Below are 24531 nucleotides of genomic sequence, written 5' to 3'. Positions count from 1 at the left end.
ATCCATCATCCATCCATCCATCCATCCATCCATCCATCCATCCATCATCCATCCATCCATCCATCCATCATCCATCCATCCATCCATGGACCTCTCTTCACCACAGCGGACCTCATTACTGCTGACGAAGCCCCGATCCTTCTGTAGAGATTTATTGTTACACAGCATGGCATAAAGTCCATTGCTATGCTGATGATACTCAGCTGTTCTTATCTATGAAACCAGATGAAACCATCCATCCATCCATCCATTTTCTATACTGTCAATCCGTCGGTCGGGTAGAGGGTGGGCTGGAGCCTTTCCCAGCAGTCAGCGAAAGGCGGGGTCCAGATGAAACCAATATAACCATATTTAACCATGTGTTAAAGACATAAAGCCCTGGATGACTCAGTTCTCTTTGGACCTGAGCGCTTCAGGAAGAATCTGTTGAGTTATATAGTTACTCTAGATGGTATTTCCTCGGCTTCTGGTACTACAGTGATGAATCTTGGAGTTATTTTTGACCAGAATCTGTCCTGATTCACATATAAAACAGGTTTCTGCCTTCTTTCACCTTCGTAATATCATTAAAATCAGGAACATCCTGTCTCAGAGCAGAGAAACTGCTCCATGCATCTGTTCCTTCAGGACTGAACTACTGTAATTCTTTATTATTGGGCTGTCCCACAGACTCTCTGAAAAGCCTCCAGCTGCTTTATTTTGAAGGGAGAGAATAATCATTGAAGATCCGGTTCTGTCGAGCTAAAACTTTGCTGCTTGTGTCTCTCTGCAGCAGCAAGAAACGCAATATCTCTGCATAAGAGGAGAAAGGATGGAGCAGCAGCAACCGTCAGTCTGCGCGCATGTTTAGCGGCACCCTCACATGTTATTAATGTGCTGATGTTTAAGTAATTATGCGCTGTCTTTGTTCTTCTTGAAAACAAAGCCCTTATTTGTTTGGTTAGATTTGTACAGTTGTTCATCATTCTTCATGTCTTCTGGAGCACGTTACAGAAGAAATAAACGAGTAGTCCCAGATTTATTTTTCTGGACCATTCATGAGGAAAAGCACACAACAAAAAGAGAAATGAACGCTTTTATTAAAATGATCAAAGCAAACAAATGGAGACCAGATGTTGATCGTAATAAATTAAAAAAATGGATGAAAGAGAGGCCAAAGATTAAAATGATAACTGATGCGCTGCAACGGTGCTTTGACAGCCTTTATTTATACAACACATGTTTATTTATCTATTCATGTATTTTTACTCTAAATAACTCTTTCTATTTAAGATTTTAAATATATTGTAAGCAACGGAACAAAAAAGCAAGTTCCCTGACCGGGAATCGAACCCGGGCCGCGGCGGTGAGAGCGCCGAATCCTAACCACTAGACCACCAGGGATCTGTGTGCCTGGTGTCTATGGTAACTGAATTAAAGGTACAATACAACACATTTTAGCACTGTGCCCTCATGTTTTGTAAATTTACTGGACTTCTCCTGGGTATCCTGAGTTTAATGAACCAAGAAAAATACTATTCATTGTTTCAAGCCATTTTTTTCGTGTGTGGATTATTTTACAGCTCAGTGACATAAATAAAGACATTCTAATAGTGCGATTCCATCGTATTGTTGAGTAATATAAGTATTTCTGCACGGAGTAGAGACTAACTAGTAATTTCCATCCACCATAATAACCTTAAAATAGGTCTTATGGGTCATTACAGCTGTTTTCTGCCTGCCTAAAAGTGATTGCAGCGCCGATCTTGTTACCAGGAGATGATTCTGTCTTAAAAAATGACTTTTTTAGGGGTTTTTTGTACAGATTTAGAGGTTAACTAGTTATTTTCACCGACTACTTCGAAATGTAAACAATTAATTGAAAGGTTGACAATTTTTGGTTCACGTGGGAAAAACGAAGCGTATTACTGTGGATCCACGTCCACCGAGCGGCTGCGCGCGCCTGTTTCTAACTACCCTGGCACGAGCCATGACTACGGATTATCCTCCATAACTTTAAGATTATTGTTATAGAATATTAACAAACAAAACCAACAAACAGTACCGTTCCTGAAGCCTTATTTTTATTTATCTAGGAAAGATTCTACCACATTTTGCATGGACCTCGTGGCGCAACGGTAGCGCGTCTGACTCCAGATCAGAAGGTTGCGTGTTCAAATCACGTCGGGGTCAAAGTTTTAATTTTGGACTTTGCTTTGAAATTACCGCTGAGAGTAATTGAACTAATCGATATATATCTAAATAAACCATAAGCCCTACAACAAAGGACACTTCTGGGAGGATAAACTATGAATATAAGAGTTAATATGACGGAACTGAAGTCATCGTGAGTAAAATGGCAGCTAAAATTTGTACCAATATAAATATAAATGTTTGAAATAGTTTAATTAGTGAATGAATACAAAATGTTTCCATAATTAATTTGGAAATATAACATTAAACATGACACAATTCACTACAATAAGAGGCTGTTAATGATAATTTATTTATCTATTTAAGCATCTAATTTAACCTTCATAATCTACATATTAATCCACCATTTTCTACTTTAAATGAAAAGCCACAGTTATGGATGCACATTTATTTACTCAGGACCTCAGTTTACGACTATTATCACAGGATATTATTATTCTCATCAATTCATCTTTTGTTTCTTTTGTTTTGTTTTTTGTAAAATGAAAATAATGAGATCCCAAAAGCTAAAACCTGATAACCTCGCAGAGTTATTTGGTTTAATTTACTGCAGTTTTCGGGTTAAAAGTTGTGATTAAACACATGTGGCTCTGTGTATGTACGTTAATGTGATTTAACAGTCAATTAAAGCCCAAAATAATCTGTATTCAACAAGATCTTTTTAGTTTTATGACACAGAAAAGCTTTCGATAAGTTTATTAAGCAAACAAATAAATAAAAATAAAGCTTACAGACAGACATTCTGAACAAACATCTTCACAAATGTTATTTTCTAGCTTCTTTTTCTTCTTGCAGCTTGCATAAAAGCACATAATGGTGCTTTTAAGTAAGATCAGAGCAGAGCAGGTCGGGCGTAAATGATGCCTATGTCGTCCCAAAGGGGCTGCGAGGACTAAAAATATATTCAGGCCAGTTAAATCCAGGCCTCCGATGAACAGATGATGCCAGTAATGAGGTTTTGAGCTCACGTTTTAAAGCTAAAGACTTCTTATTAAGGTGTTAAACTAGAAAATGTACTCGTTAACTGAGGTCGATGATGACATGTCTGAAAGAGTGAAGTTGCAGACACTGGAAACAGGGATTTGGGCTCAGCTGAAGCAACACAATCTGCATACGAGCAACTCTAAAGCTCAGCTCTGAAAGCATCTACTGTGAAAACTACAATTATACTAATTTATTTTCCATTTCTTTAGCTGCATCTATGAAAAACAGCAAAGAAAACACAGTTTGACAGACAGAAAATAGGATTTCTGCAGCAACAAGGTGATTCCCAAAGAGCTATTAGCTGAAAACTTGGCATATCTCAGCATGGTGTGCAGTGTGTCCTTAAAACATTTGAGGAAACTGGACAAGTGGAGGACAAAAGAAGAAGTGTCAGGCCTAAAAAACAGTATCTGAAAGGGAAAGAGGACAAATAAAGCCTCCACAAACTCCAGTTTTTGTCTCATATATTGAATTTCCACTGATGTCGACACACGCTTTAATGCACTGCTGCACCTATTTCTTTATTCCCTGCTAATACATATGAAGAAATGAGTGAAAATCCGACCTGTGGCTCAGTACTGTAGGTGTAATTCAGAGCTGAAGGTGCATTTTGGGTCAGAACCAGGCTGTTTTCCACTCCAGTTTAAGCTAAGTTGACTTTAAACACAGAGAAGCTGTTTCCAGCAGCTGAACAAAAGTAAAGCGAGTTTAATGAAAACTAATTAAAATTATCCCCCTTTTTTGGGTCGTCATAGGCACAGGAGAGTACTGAAGGCAAAAAGTACAGAAGAATGTGTTTAAGGGTTTTAAAATCATCTGTTCATCAACCCACAACAGGTTGTATTTAAAATGACCACCAGAGGGCGCCAAAGTCAACTTTTTCACAATTTAAAGCTTCTCGATGTCCGGAAAGACCAGAACAGCATCCAGCTTGATGCTGGCACCACCTGACGTGTTAAACACACCTGTATAAGCCATCCAGGTGCCTGTAATACTCACTTATCCACCAAATGTGGACTCACCTGAGGCTGAAAACAACAAATGCTCCTGTTCGTTTGAAACTAAATGACTTCTTAAGTGACTCTAAAGGATCAGCGGGCTGAAAAACTAGTTTTTATCTGTTGTTTTTAACTCCTCTGTACAGCCTAAACACATCCCCTTCCTCCCAGCCTCTGAGCCGCTTCCACACACGAGGAGTCCTGCTGCTAGCTGGCAGAGCCGGCGCGTGACTCGTGGATGCTGACCCTCTTGCGCGTGTTGTCGGTGCAGCGCTCCAGGATGAGCTCCGGACTGGGCCGGGGGGGGACGACCGGAGCCTCCTTCTTCAGCTCGCTCTCAGAGCTGGAGCCAGACACCTCGGGGATGTTGTCTGTGGGTCAGACGCAGGCAGCAAACATTCAAATCAAACTGTGTCCTTTCAGGTTTGCATTAAAAAGCGCGTGCTTCCTTACTCTGGTTCTTCCTCTCTCGCAGCGGGGACTTTGCGGAGCTCTTTTGGCCGCCCTTCTGCTGCAGGTATCGGCGGCTGTTCCTGCGGTACGCCTCCTGGCTCAGCCGCTGCCGGGACTTGTTGTGGATGCTTTTGGCATTTCTGATGGTGGACCTGAGCCAGAGAGAGGAAAAATGTGCAAATCTCGACTCTATCTACCTCAGAAATTCAATGATTTCCAACTTCAAAGAGCTGAATGTTGAGCTGGGACTGAAAACACAGTTTAGGCATCTAAATCCGACCAAACTTCAGCTTTATTGACCCACATTTACATCTAATCCGACCTAACTTCAGTTTTATTGACCCACATTTACATCTAATCCGACCTAATTTCAGCTTTATTGACCCACATTTACCTCTAATCCGACCTAACTTCAGCTTTATTGACCCACATTTACATCTAATCCGACCTAATTTCAGCTTTATTGACCCACATTTACATCTAATCCGACCGAACTTCAGCTTTATTGACCCACATTTACATCTAATCCGACCTAACTTCAGCTTTATTGACCCACATTTACATCTCTAATCTGAATCATTTCAGCGGATCTGCTGAACGGGTTCGAAGAGCAGAGTCTTGCCGGCCAAATATGGAGAAAGATCGTGAAACCCCAGCGAGGGGAAATGAAATCTGGCTTCGTGGTGAGATGGTGTCGACAGACCGAAGACTTCTCAGTAATCTGAAGTGATGCAAGTCAACACCAGAGTGTCAACAGAGGAGCTACCTGCACCCCCCATTTTAAGCCACTGCAGTGAAACAGTGTTTAAGAAGCTTTTAAAGCTTGGTGCTGGAAGCTCTTTCCCCTTTAAAAGCCTCTCGGGTCCCTAAACATGAGGCTAGATGGTCATGGAAGCAGATGCAGGAGCTCACCTGCGCGGTGGAGGTTTCTGTCCCCGCAGGTTCACCCGCCCCGCTGCATCTTTCTTGCCGGCCTTCTGCAGGAACATGGAGGGAAAGTGACCCGTTTCGTCTCCTTTCCTGCACAAAACACCGATTCCAGCTCAGTTCGGTTAGAGATACGCCTGAACTGAAGGCAGCTGGTGTTACAGAGGAGATGTTTCCATTAGTTCTGAGCTCGTACCTGACGACCCACCAGCCGTCCAGCAGCTTGTGAATGACCTCCACGGTTTCGCCCATGTCCAGGGAAATCTCGTCGTCCTGCTCTGCCTTGTAGGCGTGGCAGGTGACGTGCAGCTCTCCTGCAGAGACGTCACATGAACACACGTGCGGGGAAACGCCGTTCAGCGCATGACGCACGAGACTCACCTTCGTAGTCGGGGTCGGCCTCCTCGGCCTCCTCTGGTCCGTCCAGAGGCTCCAGGTAGGAGGCAGGAACCCATCCCCGTTTGGACTCACACTGGCAGAACCACCAGCCTGAACACGTTCAAACACGGATTCAGTTTAAATATTCAGTCTCAGACCGTCTCTGAGACATGGATGAAAGCCCATCACCTCCAGCTTAACCTCCCAGAAACTGAGCTGCTTTGTCTTCCCAGGCAAACCAACCAAACACCACAGCATCTGCATCCAAACTGAATCTCTTGCTCCATCAAAGGTTGCTAGAAACTTGGGTGTCATGATTGATGACCAACTAACCTTCAAAGATCCCGTTACCTCGGTTGCTCGTTCAGCCGCTTTGCATTACTAAACATAAGAAAGATCAGACCATACCTGACCCAACATGCCCCCCAGCTCCTGCTGCAGGCCATGGTCATCTCCCACCTTTACTACAGCAACGCTCTCCTAACTGGTCTCCTAACTGGTCTCCTAACTGGTCTCCTAACTGGTCTCCTAACTGGTTTCCTAACTGGTCTCCTAACTGGTTTCCTAACTGGTTTCCTAACTGGTTTCCTAACTGCTCTCCTAACTGGTTTCCTAACTGGTCTCCTAACTGCTCTCCTAACTGGTCTCCTAACTGGTCTCCTAACTGGTTTCCTAACTGGTTTCCTAACTGGTTTCCTAACTGCTCTCCTAACTGGTTTCCTAACTGGTTTCCTAACTGGTCTCCTAACTGGTTTCCTAACTGGTCTCCTAACTGGTCTCCTAACTGGTCTCCTAACTGGTTTCCTAACTGGTCTCCTAACTGCTCTCCTAACTGGTTTCCTAACTGGTCTCCTAACTGGTTTCCTAACTGGTTTCCTAACTGGTTTCCTAACTGCTCTCCTAACTGGTTTCCTAACTGGTTTCCTAACTGGTTTCCTAACTGGTCTCCTAACTGGTCTCCTAACTGGTCTCCTAAATGGTTTCCTAACTGGTCTCCTAAATGGTCTCCTAACTGGTCTCCTAACTGGTTTCCTAACTGCTCTCCTAACTGGTTTCTTAACTGAAGTTTTCCTGTCAGACTTTACTGAGGGAAAACTAAAGCAGCAGCATCCGATCAGCTGGAAATTAAAACAAAACCTCTGAAATGTAGAATAAATGTATGAAGCATCAGATATTATAGTTTTATTCACTTACTTTCCGATCCTACATGTGGCCCAGAAATAAAAAGCAAATGTTTCAGCTCCATTTCAGACACACAACTTTTAAATCTTCGGGCATCTACCGGAACATAAATCGCTGGATATGCGAGGCTCACCGTTCTGGTTTTTCTCCACAATCTCCACCAGGTCGCCGGTGCGCAGATGGATCTCGTGCTTGGTCGTCTTTTCGAAGTCTGCGATCACTCTGTAGGTGTCCAGGATGATGGGGCCTGAGATCTCTGGGAGGGAAAGCACAGCCGAGGTGATTTTCTGCTTCTTTAACCTGCTGCTGGTAAACTGGAGATGATCCGATGATCCCAGCAGAACAATCTGATGGATCAGAGGTCCGTACCTGAAGCGGTGCCTCTGGCCAGGTCTCTGGACACCACAAACGTCTCATTTCTTTTCAGTCTGGAGAATAAATCGTCAGTTTTCACGTGTTCTACGCGGCTGTCGCTAAGCTTTTCTGAACTTGTGATATACTGACGTGTTTGGCGCAGGAGGGTTTTCGTCCTCCGGGCGGACCTTGAAGAAGCCGGAGAGGTGTTTGCAGCGGGAGATGTGAGGCGACAGGTTCACCAGCGAGTGGCAGTACTCAGCCAGGGTGGTCTTCCTGGACTCCCTGGACTTCTGGGTGTCCACCCACCGCGGGGCTGAGGACGCAGACACAACCAGGGGAGATACAGCTTGGTGACATTTACAGGTTCAGATTGATCAGAAGATGGATTTAAAACACAGTTTCCTTTACTTTCCTTTAACCTGCCGCAGACACCTGCAGATAAAGCTGTTACAGAGCCAAGCTCGGAGGTGCTGGAGCGTGTTAGTCCAGCTGAGTTCAGCTACTTTAAAGGTGATTCTGCCACACGAGGCTGTGGTTATAAAACCAGGATTTTATTAGAGCAGAGCGGCTGATTTTCAGCCCCAGTTTCTGGGCAGATTCACTGGGAACTCAGATGTATTATTGTACACTTTACTGCTTTCACTGGAGCCTGTACGGAGCACCTAGGACCGTTTGAGTCTAGGAGAGCGTGCACGTGCAGGACTGATGGGATCCGTGGCATGTTCTGCTCGTTCAGAACTAGTTAATATACAAGTTGAACTAAGCAAAAAGAAGTCATGAGAGGATCAATCACACTTTAAAACTGTTTGACAATGTGTAAATGACAAAGTTATGGTCAGAAAATGTGTAAAAGTGAATGTAATCAACAGCATTCACTGAATTTAGGCTGAAATCAGCGTTTTATTGGTCTCCTCCGCCTGTTCACGGAGCTTTGTGAAGCCAGCTGCCCCCACAGTTGCATCAGGGCCGAGGCTTTGTCTTCTTCTTCTTCTTCTTCTGCACATTGCAGCAAGTGTTTGGTAACTGAGGTTTCTCAAAGGCGGTGTGCAACGCGGCAGTTCTGTTTTCATCAGAAAAGAGTTTAAACGGGAACAGAACCGTTGAATCTGCACGAGTCTTTCATCCCACCTGCTGTCAGGGAAAACTAACCAAACCCGAACCAGGGGAAAAAAAACCACAAAAACTCTGTAAAATGACAACTTTTGGACATTTTAGCGTCACTTCTGTTGGGTTAACTGGTGTTAACTATGTGAACCCTTTACACAGCATCACGGCTGGATGTTTGTCTCTGGGTGATGCTGCTGATGTCACTTTATTTTACTACTTATTTAACTGGGACCTTCTTTTTCCTGGACCAAACTCTGGCTGTAACCAAAGCAGAGCCCGTCTCATCTGGGCCCAGTTTAACTTCAGCACGACTTTGGTTTTAACTGCCTGGACTCGTGCGTCCTCTTTGACTTCTGGAGCAAAGAGAGAGCTGCAAATGTGGATTAAAGCATGCTGAAGAGACACAGATCATAAGGTGTTTGACTCCAGACTCAACGGGTTTTAATCAGACGGATTTTTAATGTTTGATTCTCAAACTGATTTATTACCACATTGATCACTGTTGAAAACAACCACGGGGCTCTAAGGCACGAGACATTTCCCTCGTCCACCTGTAATAACAGGTTTTCCTGCCTTTACTCTGAACTTAAGTTACTTTCCCACAAAGATTCTGCCTCCTCTCTCTGTTTTACACCGTGTCTTTGGGCTGCTTTCTTGTTAAATCCACTTTTTATTCCCAGATAATATAAAAAAAGCTCATTGCTGCTAATGATGACTTATCTCCAGTCACAGATTTTAATGACCGGGACAGGCTCACATCTGTCTGCTTCTCTCCTCCTTTCTCTGCTCATATAAACTGTTTTAATACTTCCTGCACATGCGCAGATGCGCAGGGACGACACTGCGCATGTGCAGCAGCTCTGAGCAGCGTGGAGGTCGTTCGTCCCGTGAATCGTGCGTTTATCGTGAGTCGCTGTTTTGATAAAAAGTCTGTGGTTATAGAAACTGTTCACAACATGACTGGAGTCCATTTTCTGAGGGTCAGTGCCTGAGCAGAACCTAAAGGACCCGGTTCTGCTGCTCTAACAGCTGAATGGATTCAGTCTTCGACAGAAACTCGTGTTTTCTGCCCTGACAGTTCACGCGCTTTGCATCACTTTTGCTGTTCGTTGGAAACACGCAGCTGTACAACCTATAACTAATTAATTCTGACATTGCACCTCCACCTCCAGCCTAAGATGGAGCCTCATCCGATGAACACCAGCATCCAGAATCTTTCCTTTCATACGAACCGCCAGCCAAAAACCTTATTTATCGACTTTCATTCCAGTCATTTGTTCTTCAATCCTTTCATCATTGCACTCATAATAAATGTGTTAAACTTTTAATTAAAGATTGACAACAGTTAATGTGTAACAAGAAGAAATATACGAGGGATTTTATTAAACGCAGGAGGTTTTGAACACAAGGGGATGGCTGTGTTTGCGTCACAAAACCCAAGAAGAAGAAGAGTACCGTTGGAAAGTGGAAGAATGGTGAAAATAAGCATAAATCTCATCATGTACAGTTAGAACTGGAGTATAAATGTGACAAGCCACCTAATTATCTCCATCTCGAGCTCTGAGAGAAGTTTAAACTGTCTCATGCTGTTTCCCAGCTTCTTCAGCTGCTTTTCCAACACAGTTTTGCATCCTGTGAATCCAGAGGACTTTGCAAACCTCCTGCAAAGTGTTCGCTGCTCTACAAGCTTTTGGTTTGTCCAGAATTATGAGTTCGCGCAGCTTTCGCGCAGCTTTCGCGCAGCTTTCGCGCAGCTTTCGCGCAGCTTTCGCGCAGCTTTCGCGCAGCTTTCGCGCAGCTTTCGCGCAGCTTTCGCGCAGCTTTCGCGCAGCTTTCGCGCAGCTTTCGCGCAGCTTTCGCGCAGCTGTCGCGCAGCTTCTTTAAGACTTTAATAGTCTTTGATGATATAAATGTTCTTTGTTTATCTTTGTCTATTATTTCGTCAGTTATGAGCATGAATGTATCTGCAGCTGTTCTCAGAAGCTAAATTTGGCCTCTAACTGATTTCTGCCTTGTTTCACTTCGCAGAAAAGGAGAAGTTGAGCCAAACCCGTGTTTTTGGTCAGCGCAGGTGCTTCCTGAAAGGTAACAGCACCCAGAGGAGTTTCACACGGCTAAAATGTCTCTTCTGCATTCATTAATGAGGGAAGCACGCGCAGATTTGACCGTTTCATCTGTGATAAAGCAAATTCTGGCAGTTTTTTACCTGGCAGCGAGGGGATGATCCTGTCCCTCTTCTCTATTTGACCGGACTCGATGGGAAACATTTCCTTCAGAGCTTTCTGCGACCAGAATATGAAACATCTCAGTTTACAGATCGTAACTTTCAGCTGAGCCAGACTTTCCTTTGTTAAAGAGCAGAGGAACTCACGTGGAATGTGTGGATTTCAGGATAAGTCCTGTAGATCAGCTTCTCCGTGAGGTCGCTCCATTTCACCATCAGCATGTACACCTGCACACAAAACGGACCCATAGATGATTAGATGCCTGCGTGAGACCTGTCTCTGAATTAAGTGCAGAAGTTTGCAGCCTTACGCAGTGCTGACTCGGAAAGAAGCGCTTCTCGAAGCCCAGCAGCTCCACATGCCTGACGTAGATCTCCTCCATGCTCAGACCGACGGATCCACTCAGCAGATGATCGACTCTGTGAGTTCAGCAGAGCTCAGTTCCTCTTTACTGCGCTTTAATATCCATCCTACTTCATCAGAGGAAACCCAGGAAGGAAATGGATGCTGTTGCTTTCACCTCCCAAATGTAGAAACATGATCATGATGATAAAAATCCATCATCAGAGGCTCTCGGTCTGCGTCTAAACTGCGAAAGAATCAGTTTTAATGGAATGAAAGAGACTGAACCAACCACAGGGCAACTTTTTAAAGGACTTTTAAATTAGGTCAGTTTATAAAAACAGCGTTTAGATAAAAAACAGAGCTGATCATGAAGGAAAAACATCGATACTGAGGACATTAAGTCTTCAAATGCACATGTTATGGTGCGACAGTCCCTGATGATGAAGCTGTTCTTTCTCAGATTTATTTCCCCTTTATTTGATGCTGAAGAAAGAATAAAAACATGTTTTCTCTCAGGAAATAACGACACATGTGATGTTTGGACTGAACTTATTTCAGAGCCTGGTGAGAAAACCGCTGATTTAACACTGAGTTCTGTCCTCTGAAACTTTTACAGATTTATAATCTGCAGAGATGCGGATAAATGTTTAACTAATCAGATCCAGATCCTCAGTTTCTCTTTTACCTAAAAACGCAGCAAACACTCAAATGTGAACAAATACTGCAAGCGAGGAATTTCCCCCTTAAATGTTTCTCAATTGTCCAGAAGGGAAACACTGTTAAATTTATTCTTGTGTGCTTTCAGTTGACCTTGTGATTTCCATTTTTTCTGCAACACAAAGAAAGGGGAAGAAAACGATGGAGAAAGAATCAAACACGGGTGAACTTCCCCTGCTGTGGCAACCAGCTGCATGCAAGCCTCTGAAAAACAGGCAGAAAGACACATTTTGTTTAGTCAAATCTGAAATGAGGAGAAGCTCCTGTTGGATTTCCAGCTCACCTGTGAGAAAAGATTTTAAAGAAAATACAGACCGTTTTACATCGATTTCACGTGATTTCCACATGATCCAGGAATAGATTTAATCATTTGCATTTTGGGAGTAAATTCTGAGAATGTGGTTTCCCTCCATGACACATCTTCAGTCACATTACTGTCAGAAGGGAGACCCGATGACCACATGAGCAAATGTCACCAGGAGCGAGACCGGCGGAGACGCAACTCCACACATAATGTTTCTGTTTCTGTATTTATCAGACGCTTTTATCCAAAGCGACTTACAAATGAAGATATAACAGCTTTATAAAAAGCTAACAATAAGCTACATAGAAGGAACCCAGGAGTCCGACTCTGTCAGAGGGGACAGAGTAGAGATAGGGTGCAGGCATAGAAGGAAGTGCAGAAAGATAAAGTGCAGAGATAGAGGGGGGAGGGAAGTACAAGGTAAGTGCAGGATAGGAGATGCTCTCTGAAGAGCTGGGTTTTCAGGAGCTTCTTGAAGATAGACAGGGACGCCCCTGTTCTGGTAGCGCTCGGTAGGTCATTCCACCATCGTGGGACGACACATGAACAGAGTTTGGATTGTCTTAGGCGTGGTGTAGGAGCTGCTAGACGACAATCCTGGGACCAACGGAGGGACCCAGTTGGGACAGAATCCTTTGCAAGAGCATTCAAGTAGATGGAGCCGCTCCATTAAGCTCTTTGTAGCTAACATCAGGGACTTGGATCTGATGCGGGCGGCTAAGGGCAGCCAGAGGAGCTCAAACACATAATATTTAACTCTTTTTTTAAACAAACTTTCCCGGAGACAGCTTCGAATTGAACGGCTGCTACCAATGGCGGACCGGCTGCTTTGTTTAGTCGACACGGAACATTTCTTATCGATAAAGTGTGTTTTGTAAAATCAGTATATCAGGATAGGGACTTTCTTTTATAGTCTACGTCATACAAATGAATATGGAACAGCTGTTTCCGTAGTGTAGTGGTTATCACGTTCGCCTCACACGCGAAAGGTCCCCGGTTCGAAACCGGGCGGAAACATTATTTTGGACGTTATAACATAAAATCAAATAACAACTTGTGCATGTGTAACAAAGTTTTGAAGTTGTAAAAATAGTTTGTGTATGTGTAAAACATATTTGTATCTGTGGGAATATTTTGTGCATGTCTAAAACTAACACACAAATTTCCCACCTTCAAGTGTGACCCTGAAGTTACACGTTTACAAAAGTCAATTCACAAGTTTGACGCCTGAGTGAATAGCCAGTCAGCACGTTGCTTACTGACCTGCCAATTAACCCGGTGCCCACCCACGCGCCAAAAAGAGGATGGAGTCAAACGCCATAGTCAGGTAAGCTAATTGAATATAGCGAAATCAAAAGTTTCTCGATGTCATCATGAAAGTGGTCATTTAGGCCTAACAACGGCTCTTCTGACACAAACTGTAGTTTAATGTAAAGGGCTACGCTTTCCCACTTAACGGAAATCAACTTCTGGCAGCAATAACTTTCGGCATGACACCTGTCATTTCATGTGCAACACATCTGCAGCACAGCACCTCGCCACAGGGGTCCCCCAAGGTTCAGTACTGGGACCTCTTCACTGGGCCAGATCATCCGTTCACGATGGTAGAATGTTTTTCCATCTATGTAGCTTATTGTTAGCTTTTGATGTTAGCTGTAATGTTATATCCTAACATAAACTCTCTATAGTCTAATTCTGGGCATGCGTTTCCGTAGTGTAGTGGTTATCACGTTCGCCTCACACGCGAAAGGTCCCCGGTTCGAAACCGGGCGGAAACATTATTTATGGATGTGTTTTGACCACATAACTTATCGTTAACACTAAAGAGATCTATGATGACGTAATGAGACACACTTTGTAGATACTCGACCGCCCGGTCAAGGTTTCCGTAGTGTAGTGGTTATCACGTTCGCCTCACACGCGAAAGGTCCCCGGTTCGAAACCGGGCGGAAACATCCTTTTATCTTCTTTGTGGGATTAAGTGGTTTAAATTTATTCACCATTCACAATATTACTGTTTAATGCTAGTCTACTTTATCTAAAATATATATTTTTAAAAGAACTAAAGAAGAAGAATTGGTGTAAACATTAATAATTTCCCTTATTGTCCTGTTATAACCTACATGGGACGTAATGTTGTTTTTTTCCAGTGACACATAAAACTTTGTCTTTGTAAATTTTACTGAAGCATAAATGCATTAACAAACTTAATTTTAAGCTTTTTTTAAAATGAAAATTGAGAGTTTATTAACAAGTTTATCTGCTCAGGACCTCCACCTGGTGGTAGATTCTATGTACTGCGACACGCTGTATCTCATGCAGTTTATGTGATTAAGTGACTCCTTTCATCCATCCATCCATTTTCTATACCGACAGTCCGTTAATCGGGTAGCGGCTGGGCTGGAGCCTATCCCAGCAGTCATCGGGCGAAAGGCGGGGTACACCCTGGACAGGTCGCCAGTTCCTTTCATCCAAATATCTATTTATTTAGGTATTTTCTCCATTGATAAATTATTTGACAAATAATTACATGAAATCAGAGAATATCTCAGGTTTATTACCTTTGCTAGTAGTTATTTTTCCTGGTTGATTAATTGCACATCTGTAGTTTTTCAGCTCATTGCAGCAGTTTAATGACGTTATTTCTGTGGCTTCTCCACAGGCTGTGTTTTTAAGAATGATTGCAAAGTAACAGAAGTTTGGCTGTGAAATGATTGAAATTGAAATGCAGGGATGAGCTTTCATCATTCTAACCCCCTCAGGGTTTAGCAGGACTGTGGTATTACCAGTCACGCCGGTTTGCAATGCTTTACTTTTCAGTCAGATGCACTCTGGTTGGATTTCTGGTAAAAAGTTCTGAAGGAAAATGAGTTTTATGTATCTTCCAATGAGATCAAAAGGCAGTAAAAATGTGTACAACAACCCAAAGTGAAAAGTTTGTAACAGGAACATGTTTTTTTAACAGGATTAGTTTAAAATCTGGGTTCGCTGTTCACGTTTCATCTGCTGAGACTTTCACCAGCATCCCGTCTCCCACAGGTTTGGTGGTTGTGGTGTCAGCAGGGACGCCTGGGATTGGCTCTTAAAGGCCCAACCCTCTTCCCATTCCAACAAACACTGGATAGAAATGAAACTTTATTGCTCTCATGGTGCACAACAACATTCCACATCAATACTACAATGATAATAGTCCAAAGTGCAAATCAATTCTGCAACCAGCAGGAGTGCAACAGGGGAATAAAAAGATAATCTGCAAGAATTCAAGGAGTTCTTCAAAGTTTAGAGCTGGGATGGCCTGAGGGAACAAACCGTTTCTAAATGTTGGAAACAGTTCATGTCCAGGGTGTGTGGGCCCTTAAAGAAGGAAGGTCTTAAGCAGCTTCTCCTCCAGGTTGTTCCTCCTCAGCAGCCCGAGGAACTGGAGACGCTGTTGGGCCTTTTTCCTGATTTCTTTGGTGTTGATGGACCAGGAGATGTTGTCTGATGCATGCAGCCCGGGTCCTGGAATGGGTGAATCTCATTAATCCAAAGTGGCGTTTTCTCCTGAAATCCAGTAAGTTTGTAGAGGAAGGACCAGTTGGACCCGAGCAACGGTATGAACCAAGTCAACAGGTCTTAAAGAAGCAGACTCTGATCATCTAACCCGACCAGGTGGGTAAACTTAAAGATGCAGCCCATGTACAGAACTGAGTGTTGAATGAGGCAGTCTTCTTTTTAAAATGAGGGATGGTTGAAGCGAATTATTACAGACTTTAGTGGCTTATTATAATTGAATATTCAACCAAACCTGCACATTGAAACCGATTCAGGCAGTTAGCATTCAAATTGTTTGCTTTAAACTGTAGAAATAATTAAAGGAGACTGACAAAGCTCATGAAATTTCATCAGTCTTTCCTCAGATGATCAATTCTTCCACTGTTTTTAATTTCCTTCCCATCATTCTCTCCGTTGGAGGCTGTTTGTGTCCCGCAGGCTGCAGCTGGAACAATCTGCGTCTCGGCTTTTTAGATTAAACGCGACTCGCTCATCATCTGAGAGACATTTTCAGCTGATGGAAACCGGAGGGTTCGAGCAGCAGCAGCAAAGATCAGCTGTTTGTGCTCGGTCTGCAGCAGATGGAGCCAAAGTCCAGCTTTTCGAAGGTTTTCACAGCCTTTAAACCAACAGTTTCTGAAGTAGTGTAAGATAAGAAGTGCACTAAAGTGTTTCACTGTGTGAAACATTTTCCTTTACTGCCTCTTAAACCACATAAAACTGATGAATCCTGAGTAGTTTTAGCTCATTAGAAGGATTGTGTTGATGCTGAACCACTGCAGGTCTTTGCTGTGGTATTTTTAATTGGTTTTCTTGTACTTTTTCCCTGAATCAGAGGTTATTCATCTGTGAGGGATCTGCTGTTTCCACAGCTTATGAGGAGACTTTATTCCTTCTGTATCTGACTTTCATTCACTCCGTTTTAGAGGCTGATGGATCAGATTCACTGAGACTGATCTGGAGCTCTTTTGTTAAATGTGTTGAAGAAAACTATTTGTGAGCTGAACGCTGAATATTTTGTCCTCATTGAGTGATTAAACTCAAAACTAAACTTCCTTCCTTTTTACAGAAAACTTTGGATCTAAATTCCATTTCTACATTCGGATGGAAACATCAACTCTGAGAGGTTTCATTCCAGCTGTTTTCACACATTTTAGGTTTGAGATTTCCCCTAAAAACATTCCAACCAGCTCAATCAGTTCTATACCAGCAGGTATACGGTGACCTTATCTGAGTCTTTTCGGCACCGGCTCGGGCTCCGGCTCGGGCTCCGGCTCCGGCACCGGCTCGGGCTCCGGCTCGGGCTCCGGCTCGGGCTCCGGCTCCGGCTAGGGCTCCGGCCAGGGCTCCGGCCAGGGCTCCGGCCAGGGCAGCGGCCAGGGCTCCGGCCAGGGATCCGGCCAGGGCACCGGCCAGGGCAGTGGCCAGGGCAGTGGCTAGGGCTCCGGCTAGGGCTCCGGCTAGGGCTCCGCCTAGGGCACCGGCTAGGGCTCCGGCTAGGGCACCGGCTAGGGCACCGGCTAGGGCTCCGGCTAGGGCTCCGGCTAGGGCTGCGGCTAGGGCACCGGCTAGGGCTCCGGCCAGGGCACCGGCTCGGGCTCCGGCTAGGGCTCCGGCTAGGGCACCGGCTAGGGCTCCGGCTAGGGCTCCGGCTAGGGCACCGGCTAGGGCTCCGGCTAGGGCTCCGGCTAGGGCACCGGCTAGGGCTCCGGCCAGGGCACCGGCTCGGGCTTCCATTTCTGTTGGTATTCCTGATGGAAATCTGGGAATTAACTGTTTGTGAAAGTCACACAATTCAAAGAAACGGTGTAACAATTACTGGCATCTTATGGCCAAGCTGCCTTTGAATTGGTTCTGCATGAACTGGACTAGTTTGGAATTGAATGAACTGAATGAAAGACGGCCGAAAATCATCTCCCAGAAACAAACTGCACCCAGAAAATACAGAAAAGTGAAAACATGGATCCAGTGTTTTCCATCTGATGGTCCAGCTCATTAAATGTGTATGTGGTGTCCCCGGGCTGCTAGTTACTGTGGTTATGGCCGGTCGGCTGATGTTTTTTTGTTGTGATTTTAGTTCAGTGGCTTTGTTGTCGTCACTGATGCTGAGCTGCAGGCGAATCAGAATAAAAGAAACGAGAGCTTTCATCTGGAGTTCACAGTTAAAGATGGATGGTATCGTCTTCAAAGACAGAGCCAGGGTGTGTTTTAACACCCCAAAGCATCTCTCTGACATTCCTTTTTCTTCCATTCATGCACATAAATGTGTTTAACTCGAATCTTTCTCACTACAGCAAGTTTGAAGACTGAAAGCAGCATCACTGCATCTGAAATCACTTGCATCTCAATGTCAAGAAGCCAAACAAAATGAGTAAAAATTGCTCAGCGTGCCGTGAGTATCTGTTTCTGACCTGACTGTGAACCTCAGACATGTGAAGGTAGACACAGGACAGGTAACAGCCACTGATGCTCCAGCTTTAGCTTCTCTTCATTGGCTCCCTGTTAGATTCAGAATAGAATTTAAGGTTCTTCTCCTCACATATAAAGCTCTTAATGACCGAGCTCCATCACATCTTAAAGATCTCACAGTTGGATATTTCCCCAACAGAGCACTTTGCTCTCAGGCTGCAGGTTTCCTTGTGGTTCCCAGAGTTCCTAAAAGCAGAATGGGAGGCAGAGCCTTCAGTTATCAGGCCCCTAAAAGCAGAATGGGAGGCAGAGCCTTCAGTTATCAGGCCCCTAAAAGCAGAATGGGAGGCAGAGCCTTCAGTTATCAGGCCCCTAAAAGCAGAATGGGAGGCAGAGCCTTCAGTTATCAGGCCCCTAAAAGCAGAATGGGAGGCAGAGCCTTCAGTTATCAGGCCCCTAAAAGCAGAATGGGAGGCAGAGCCTTCAGTTATCAGGCCCCTAAAAGCAGAATGGGAGGCAGAGCCTTCAGTTATCAGGCCCCTAAAAGCAGAATGGGAGGCAGAGCCTTCAGTTATCAGGCCCCTAAAAGCAGAATGGGAGGCAGAGCCTTCAGTTATCAGGCCCCTAAAAGCAGAATGGGAGGCAGAGCCTTCAGTTATCAGGCCCCTAAAAGTAGAATGGGAGGCAGAGCCTTCAGTTATCAGGCCCCTAAAAGCAGAATGGGAGGCAGAGCCTTCAGTTATCAGGCCCCTAAAAGCAGAATGGGAGGCAGAGCCTTCAGTTATCAGGCCCCTCTCTGTGGAACCAGCTGCCAGTTTGGCTTCAGGAAGCAGACACCCTCTCTACCTTTAAGATCAGGCTGAAACTTTCCTTTCTGATAAAGCTTATAGTTAGGGATGGCTCAGGTGGGCCTGAAGCATCCCATAGTTAAGCTGCTATAGGCAGATGGAGGCTTTTTCTCTCCCTCGTGCTCAGGACGGAGGATTGGATCAAAGAGAAGTTTCGGTGCTCGGCTTGGATTGAATTTGCTGCACAGACGCCGTCTTTAAGTCACTTTATCTGTGATTCTGTCATTTGAGGCTGTGGTTATAAAATCAGGATTTTATTAGAGCAGAGCGACAGTCTGGAAATGCTTTCAGTGTCTTAAAACTGCTTTCTGTCAGTCGAACACATTGTTTTTTATGTGCCCAGTGTGGATCATTTCAGCTTGAATGTAGACCAGTTTAACCAGTTTAACTGGACCAGTTTAACTGGACCAGTTTGTCCATTTAGTTTCTTCTCACTTCCTCTCCTCCAGTGGAGCCACCCCACATAACCATTGGGTTGGGGTTAAATCTTTGGCTGATTGTTAAAGTTAGCTTGAGCACACCTGACCCAGTTTGGACCTTTCAGTCTCAGGTGTCCTTGTTAGCGCCTGAGCAGGATCTGGGGAGTTTCAGCCCATCCAGATGACTGACAGCTGCTGGGGGCAGAAAGCTGCCCACCTGCCAGGGAGGAGGACAGTCCTGCTCAACAAAGAGGAGGAAGACTGCAGGGTTTGGTGAGTTTAACTCGCAGGGAGGTGTGACAGAGTACCTCCATGCTGCCTGGGAGAGGGATGCCATCGTTTTAGAACAAAGTTAAACTTCATGAACATTATGTTGGGTCTGAAAGTCAGAAAACACACGTTTTATCATTTAGAAGCATTTAAAACACGATAAAGAGAAGATTTCTCAGGTTTCAGTTCAATTGAACTGCATTAAAACCTGTTAGAGGTCATCAGATTTCCTGCAACCCTGATGTTTTCCAGAGATGATCTGAAGAGGATCTCATAATGCAGACGTCCACCACATTCGCTCTGGACTAAATATCTGTCCACAAAGTCCTTTCAGAGCATTTTCGGTCATTTCCTTCCTCTGATAAGTCAACAGAATTACTGATGAGGATTTATCTTTCACATTAAAGCAACAAAGCAGACGGCAGCGACGCTATTTTCCCACTTTATATCTAAAAAATGAAATAATACTATCAATTAAATGTTGAGGGAGTCGACTTCCTCTGATGTTGGGTTGGATAGCTGTGAACAGAAGGTTTTATTTAAAAGAAACCATAAATTAAACAAAGAATATATTCAATAATTGATGAACAAGGAACGAAACTACAGAGAAGATCAATGAAGCAATGAACAATGGAGCTCATATAATGTGAGGAGCTAAAGAGCTGCAGCTTTGACGGAAAATGAACAGGTGGGAGTGGAAAATAACAGAATAAACTTCACACTGAAGTAAGATCACGGCTGAGAAAAGGAATTAAAACTAAACAGGAAACTAAAGGAATGAATAAATACACCAAGGAGAAAACAGCTCACAGAAACTAAACCAAAGCAAAGGTCACAGACGAGGATAGAAAACATATAGATCAAGAAAGTGAACAGAGCAAAGAATAACCTGGAATATTAAGACCAACACCTCCAAATCCTTAGATCAAAAATCAGATCAAACCCAGACACTTTACCTCAGACAGGAGCATATCCCAGACTCCTGAAACTGAACAGAGCAAAGAATAACCTGGAAAATTAAGACCAACACCTCCAAATCCTTAGATCAAGAATCAGATCAAACCCAGACACTTTACCTCAGACAGGAGCACATCCCAGACTCCTGAAACTGAACAGAGCAAAGAATAACCTGGAATATTAAGACCAACACCTCCAAATCCATAGATAAAGAATCAGATCAAACCCTGACACTTTACCTCAGACAGGAGCACATCCCAGACTCCTGTCCCGGTGAGTTTTGCATTTGTTTCTGCACACCCCCGAGTATAGGCTGAAAATGACAAAGTATAGTTTCTACGTACATAAATACTTCCTTTGTTAACATGTGGCGGCGATGTTTAACACAACAACTGTTTCAGGAAGCAAACTGTACAAAGAGGCCGTGCACCTTGGGTCCTGAAATCTCCTGAATAAACCAGGAATAAGCTCAGCTGATCAGAAGATTTGGATGCTCCTCGTTTAAATGTTCAGGTCTGAATTTTGAGTAACAGTCAGTTTATTTAATTAAAAAATTTGAATGTAAAGAGGCTTTGGCACTGGAGTTTGTCCCCATGTTTGTGTGTCTGGTAGATGGTTGGAGGGGTGTTGAATGATGTGGAAAGAAAAATGTGCTCTGGGAACAAAAACACACCACAACACACCGGGGAATAGGCTGAGAGAGGAAAGCAGGGGAATACAGTGTGTTGGAAAGTTGAAAGCTGTCCCTGCGGATGGCCACAAACTCACTCAGTCGCACAAATACTCAGTCACAAAAAACACAGCAAAACCCAGGAAATACGAAGCGTCTCAGTGAGCTGGAGGTCGGTGCTGAGCTTGAATATTAAAACTGCTTTCAACAGGCGGGTTTGGAGCTCATGGCCATCGTATTGGCTGGTTGAGTTTCTAAAAACATTTTTAAATTGGTTAGTTATGTCAAAAGTCCTCCTCTAATCCAACAGCATGTGGAACTTCTTATTATTACGAAGTTATGAAAAAGTACTACACTGAGTGAATTATGGAAATATATACAAACACACAAGAAGTAAAGATTAAAAGACGCAGAATATTTTGTCTCAAACAGTGGTGAAAAACAAGTTTGAGAACAGTTTAGAACCGCCTGGTACAGGTTGGAACCGGTTTGATCCAGCCTGAGAACATGTGACATGTTGGCCGAATGCCAACCAATGGGGGAGCAGTATTGGGTGTGATCTAATTGTTGCCAGGCAGAAGAGAAGGTTGGGGGCTTAATCAGAAATTGAGTGTATAAAAGCTCCTTTTTCCGGATAGGACTCAAGTTTATTCCTTATTCCTGAATTAACTCCACTGCACTGGATTTTTTACTCACTCCAGAGTCTGTTTTTGGGCTGTTTTTGTGACTCCAACAAAGCGAAAACACTTTGAGTGATTTCAAAGTCGTAGACAGTTTTCCAGAGTCAGAACGAATGGGGAAGATTCTCCCATGAGCTCGGTGCTCATAAAACTCAATCCAGGCTGTTTTAAGGCTTTAAGTTTTTCTCACATCTGAAAATCATGTTAAAACTGCCGTGACTCCTTCAAATTGTGTCGTTCAGTGACACGTTCTTCGTTTTCAACACTGTTGTCTCCTCCAAATCCAAACCTATCACGTGCCTAAAAGCGTCGTGAGCGGCCAGCTGCCGTTCATTTTCAATGTAAGCTGGCGTCGATGAGCGGCGTGTTGTGGGCTTCGTGAGCTTTAAGAGTTGAGAAAGGCTCAACTTTATGCAAATGAGCAGTGACGCTACGCGACGACAGCCAATTAGGGCCGATCTGGATTCCGAAGGCGGGAAAAGGTGGAAAAAAAGCGGAAAACGGCAGAGCGCAAACACAAAGAAACACAAAGAACGCTGCCAAGAGTACGATCCATGGTGAAAGAGGGAACCGATGTATGGATGGATTATTATCTATATCTGCTAGTTGCTATACATATAAGCCCCGCCCCTTTAGCCACTTCCGGCTTCTCTGGCCGCTTCCGGTGGCAGAAGAAGTAGAAGCGGCGGGTTGTGAGCCCCCGGTTACATACAAAAAGGTTTCTGTACAAATATAGTCATGTAATAGTGAGACGGGTGTGATAACGTAACCAAGCAGAGCTCCAGGAACAGGGTCAGGTGTGGTGCTTTGGCATGTGACCTCCAAACATTTTCTGTGCTGGTTTGGATGCGGTGCTGCTGGAAGGACTTCAGATGGAAACTCTGGCATTTATATTTCACATCTGAGGCCTGCATTAGCCGTCACCCCAGCTGACCCGGGCACATTTAGGGAGTTTGGGGCAGGTGGTGTTTATGTGTCTGGTTGGTTACCTTCAGATAAAACTGACAGATGGAGGGATAAATGATGTAAGAAGTAGGTTGACACTGGTTCATCTCAGGAAACCAGCGCTGCCCCACACCTGTATTCACACCTGAGGTGTGAGGCACCCAAAGCCCTGATTTTCCTGCCTCTGTGGGGTCTTAATATGCAGCATTGTGACCCAGCTTCACATGAAACTAACCACAATGTTTGGGACAACTGGCCTCCCAGGTGTTTGTGACCTGGTGACTTCAAACAGTCTTTGAGTGAAAGAAAGCACTAAACACGACTGCTTTCATTACTTTGTCCCAAACGTTACATGGTGGAACTGAAATGTATGAAAATGACTTTAAACTAAAGTCTGTAATGTGCACTTTAATCAGGTTTTAATGCTGGACTGAACAACTTGGACTCAGCAACAAGCAGCGGTAACAACAGGTTCCTCACAGGCTTCCACAGCTGATGGTAAGCAATCACCAACACGGCTTAGATGTTTTTATACAGGCAAAAGTCAAACTTGTATCTGCGAAGAGAAGGTGGGGAAAGAAAAGATGAGAGTGGGTGCTGCTGAATGGATGAAGGATGTGTGTGTTTGCTGGTAAAGAGCTTAGTGAGCATGAAGCAGCTGGACAGACCTGATAACTGTCCTACCTGCCAACACAGAGCATGTATAAAAATACAGCCGCGAACATGCTCAAACAGCCATTTCTGGGCTTCAGACTGTTCATCGACTGGATCGGATCATAGACCCGATAGTGGCAGGTTGTGACATTTCATGGTCTAAATCCATCTAATAGTTGTGAACAATAAATCATCTCTAAGAAGCTGTTGCTTGCAGTAACTGCCACTGCCTCCAGCTTTAAAGCATGAAGAGATGGTTTTACAGTCCACACTTTCTGACACTTTCTGAGATAACTGGACGAGCATTTTATTTCAACAGGCCCCTGATACTGAGATCGGCTGCTAGCCGCCCCACAGATGCTAAAACTGACCCGTCCGAGCTCTTGCTGTCAGTTTTAGAGCCTCCATATGAGGCGTAACCAGTGTAGCCAGGTGGGAAATGTAGTTTCATCGGACCAGAGACATAAAGTTATCGTATTTTGAGTCATAACTAAAATAAAAAGTCTATTGATGCGCTTTAGTCACTCTGGTGTTGAATAGAGTCTAACAGGCTCACGGCTTTGCATCAGCAGTCTGGATAAGTTAAAAGATATCGTGCAGATTTCATTCATAGACACATGAGAAAAGAAATGTTTTTAACCTGGATTTAAAAACGTCTGTAACAACAACATCTTTCTGTGTAAATATCTCAGATTACACTGAGGACCCCCGCGGTTTATGACCCGGTGCGGCCTATACAAGCACTAAATGGATTTTCTTTTTAAAATGAGAGGGTGCGGCTTGTATTCTGTAGCTCTGAATTTACGGTATTTTGTGTTTTGGAGCTGAGGGAAGGACTCTGAGCCGTCAGCAGTAACCAGTGATCAGAGCGCTCTCAGTTTGGAGAATCAGGGACGAATTTGGCTAAATGTAAATGTAATTTATTTAGCCCTTTACAACAATCCATTTCGGTACCAAAGTGCTTTACAGCAGATA

The 24531-nt window shown here is 44.1% G+C and overlaps 1 protein-coding gene and 5 non-coding genes across 6 annotated transcripts; 4 read left to right on the top strand and 2 right to left on the bottom strand.

Moving 5' to 3' along the window:
- Positions 1-1311: 1311 nt before the first annotated feature.
- Positions 1312-1383, bottom strand: trnae-cuc (transfer RNA glutamic acid (anticodon CUC)). The gene has a single exon. It is a non-coding gene; the product is annotated as a tRNA-Glu (tRNA).
- A 717-nt stretch (positions 1384-2100) lies between these two features.
- trnaw-cca (transfer RNA tryptophan (anticodon CCA)) lies at positions 2101-2172 on the top strand. Its single transcript has one exon. It is a non-coding gene; the product is annotated as a tRNA-Trp (tRNA).
- A 1278-nt stretch (positions 2173-3450) lies between these two features.
- Positions 3451-11200, bottom strand: ncf1 (neutrophil cytosolic factor 1). The gene is made up of 11 exons (XM_072375616.1): positions 11115-11200; positions 10951-11031; positions 10786-10861; positions 7620-7785; positions 7485-7543; positions 7249-7371; positions 5937-6044; positions 5752-5869; positions 5541-5648; positions 4629-4780; positions 3451-4546 (listed from the first exon to the last, which is right to left on the bottom strand). The coding sequence occupies exons 1-11, from the start codon at positions 11184-11186 to the stop codon at positions 4383-4385; spliced, it is 1227 nt and encodes a 408-aa protein (XP_072231717.1). The 5' UTR covers positions 11187-11200; the 3' UTR covers positions 3451-4382.
- Positions 11201-13114: 1914 nt separating this feature from the next.
- trnav-cac (transfer RNA valine (anticodon CAC)) lies at positions 13115-13187 on the top strand. The gene has a single exon. It is a non-coding gene; the product is annotated as a tRNA-Val (tRNA).
- A 688-nt stretch (positions 13188-13875) lies between these two features.
- trnav-cac (transfer RNA valine (anticodon CAC)) lies at positions 13876-13948 on the top strand. Its single transcript has one exon. It is a non-coding gene; the product is annotated as a tRNA-Val (tRNA).
- Positions 13949-14052: 104 nt separating this feature from the next.
- trnav-cac (transfer RNA valine (anticodon CAC)) lies at positions 14053-14125 on the top strand. Its single transcript has one exon. It is a non-coding gene; the product is annotated as a tRNA-Val (tRNA).
- Positions 14126-24531: the final 10406 nt, after the last annotated feature.

The sequence above is a fragment of the Leuresthes tenuis genome, unplaced genomic scaffold (genome assembly GCF_036924035.1).
Source record: "Leuresthes tenuis unplaced genomic scaffold, fLeuTen1.0.hap1 SCAF_21, whole genome shotgun sequence".
Taxonomy (NCBI): Eukaryota; Metazoa; Chordata; class Actinopteri; order Atheriniformes; family Atherinopsidae; genus Leuresthes; species Leuresthes tenuis.
The sequence above is the reverse complement of the archived record's forward strand: the minus strand, read 5'-3'. Positions and strand labels throughout refer to the sequence as shown.